At 46.1% G+C, this 1,972-nt stretch overlaps 1 protein-coding gene across 1 annotated transcript in view; it reads right to left on the reverse strand.

The window, feature by feature from the left end:
• LOC105289398 (T-box transcription factor TBX3) overlaps positions 1 to 1,972 on the reverse strand; it is a 12,383-nt gene that overhangs the window by 8,312 nt on the left and 2,099 nt on the right. The window contains exons 3-4 of the mRNA XM_023528158.1: positions 989 to 1,048; positions 517 to 726 (exon numbers count right to left, since the gene is read on the reverse strand). Of these exons, the coding sequence (XP_023383926.1) occupies positions 517 to 726; positions 989 to 1,048 (270 nt within the window). The remainder of the gene's footprint in view (positions 1 to 516; positions 727 to 988; positions 1,049 to 1,972) is intronic.

Here is a 1,972-nt window from a genome sequence, read left to right on the forward strand (position 1 = left end):
ACACACACACACACACACACACACACACACACACACACACACACACACACCATAAAAAACACAGCAACATAAAAGGTAATAAAAACCAGACCAGCTACTCAAGGATCTCAGGATTTTCGGCTAGAGGAGAAATCCTGGTCTCGACTGGGATTCTCCTCCCAGCATCCCCCCGTGGCTTTCACCCTAAAATTGGAGCGGATCTTTTTCGAACCTGATTTCTTGATCCTTCTTCCTGAAGGGGAAGAGGATGAACCTTGAAGAGGAGCAAGCCCGGAGTGAGGGCGGGGGCGGGGGCGGGGGCGGGGCGGGTGGCATCAGCGCCGGCGGCTGTGGGAGCTTCTCACGGGCGACGTTATTAGTTTGGCATTTTTCCTTTCTTGTTTCTTGTTTCTTCTTCTGCCTCCACAATGTGCCAGCATCTCTTTTCCCCCCCCAAAAACTCCGCAGACGGTTCAATCGCAAAAGAAAACTCAAGACCTCCATCCCAAACGCGCCTGTGATTTTTCTCATCCTCACCCAAAGCAGCTTCAAGAGCAGGAAGCAGCCCACACCATTGAAAAGAAAAGCATCTTCGGTTACCTTATCATTCTGGTACGCTGTCACAGCAATGAATTCGGTTTCGGGGAACAAGTAGGTCCGAAATGTACTATAAGGAAGTTTCAGGATGTCATTGGCTCTGACAATGTGAAACCGGGGCTGGTATTTATGCATGGAGTTCAGTATAGTCTGCAGGGACAGGGAGGAGAGACACACATCAAAAAAGGACTTAGCGGGACAAAGAGGATCTTAGGACCCCTGCCAGGCTGACAGCTACCCCACCGGAGGGCACCGAGGTTGTACCTAGCCCACCTCCTGGGGGCGCTTCTTTGGGTAGGTTTCGCCCCATAGATGTTATCTTCTGGAGAGTCCAAATTGCTCATCAGTCTCCAAAGGGTCCCCCACCACCCTCACCATCTAAGGTTCGTTTGAACCTTGAACCCTAGCCTACCTGAGTACCAAAACTATAATTCCCCTGCCACGTTGCGTGATCACTTGGGAAGGCCAAAGTCTTAAAAGATAGAGAAAAACATGCATTTTAATTTACAAAATGATTCAGTCCTTTAAGCGCCCACTAATTGATGAGCCCACTCCACTTAAAGCCCTGAAAGGCTGAACTCTAGAGAGGAATATTTATGCCTTAATCAAATCAAGGGCTTCAAATGCAATTCCTGCCCGCTGAAGATATTTCCGCGCCATTCTCGGCTTCCTGGGCCTAATCTTTCTGCTTATTCCTCGCTTATCACTGTTTATTTTATTGAAATGTTGGGGAGGGGTAGGGGCTGGGGGCAAAAGGTCTTTTGCTTGACTTTTACAAGCAATCCAAGCCTTCTGAAAGTTGCTAAGTATGCTCCCACTGAATATATATATACACATACACACACACACATACGCTCCCAACACACACGATTTTTAAACCAGAGATCTGTCTCATTACTAGTAAACCTGACTATCACCTAAGCCCGATTCTTTTTTAGTAAAAAAAAGCAATCTTTCCGAAAGTGGATTCACACCCTTTAACCGATGGAGTCAAGGCTTCAAACCTGAAAACTCTCCCAAGAATTAATATGGCCGGTTTCAAAATAGAAATAGGCTATCTGAAAACAAACCCTTTATGAACACGTAACTTTAAAATTGATTTTTTTTTTTTTTAATCTTAACAATTGGTTTTTAACTTCATCGTCAGGTCAGGGTATTCCCAAGACCAGGCATTGCCCTGGAACAGAAACCGGTAAGGCTTTTTGATCTCGTCTCTTTTAGAACACCAGGCCTTCATTCTCTGAATTAAAACACCCCCGACTCCTCTCCAACTCTGTAGTAGATCCAACAAGTTCCCTATACGGTTCACCACAGGGAGAAGCCTGAGCAGAAACTCACGATTTTACATGGCATGGGGGAAGCATTGCCTTTGCTAGAGTGAAGAAACCCAACATTT

Source organism: Pteropus vampyrus, unplaced genomic scaffold (assembly GCF_000151845.1).
Source record: "Pteropus vampyrus isolate Shadow unplaced genomic scaffold, Pvam_2.0 Scaffold23, whole genome shotgun sequence".
NCBI classification, from domain to species: Eukaryota; Metazoa; Chordata; class Mammalia; order Chiroptera; family Pteropodidae; genus Pteropus; species Pteropus vampyrus.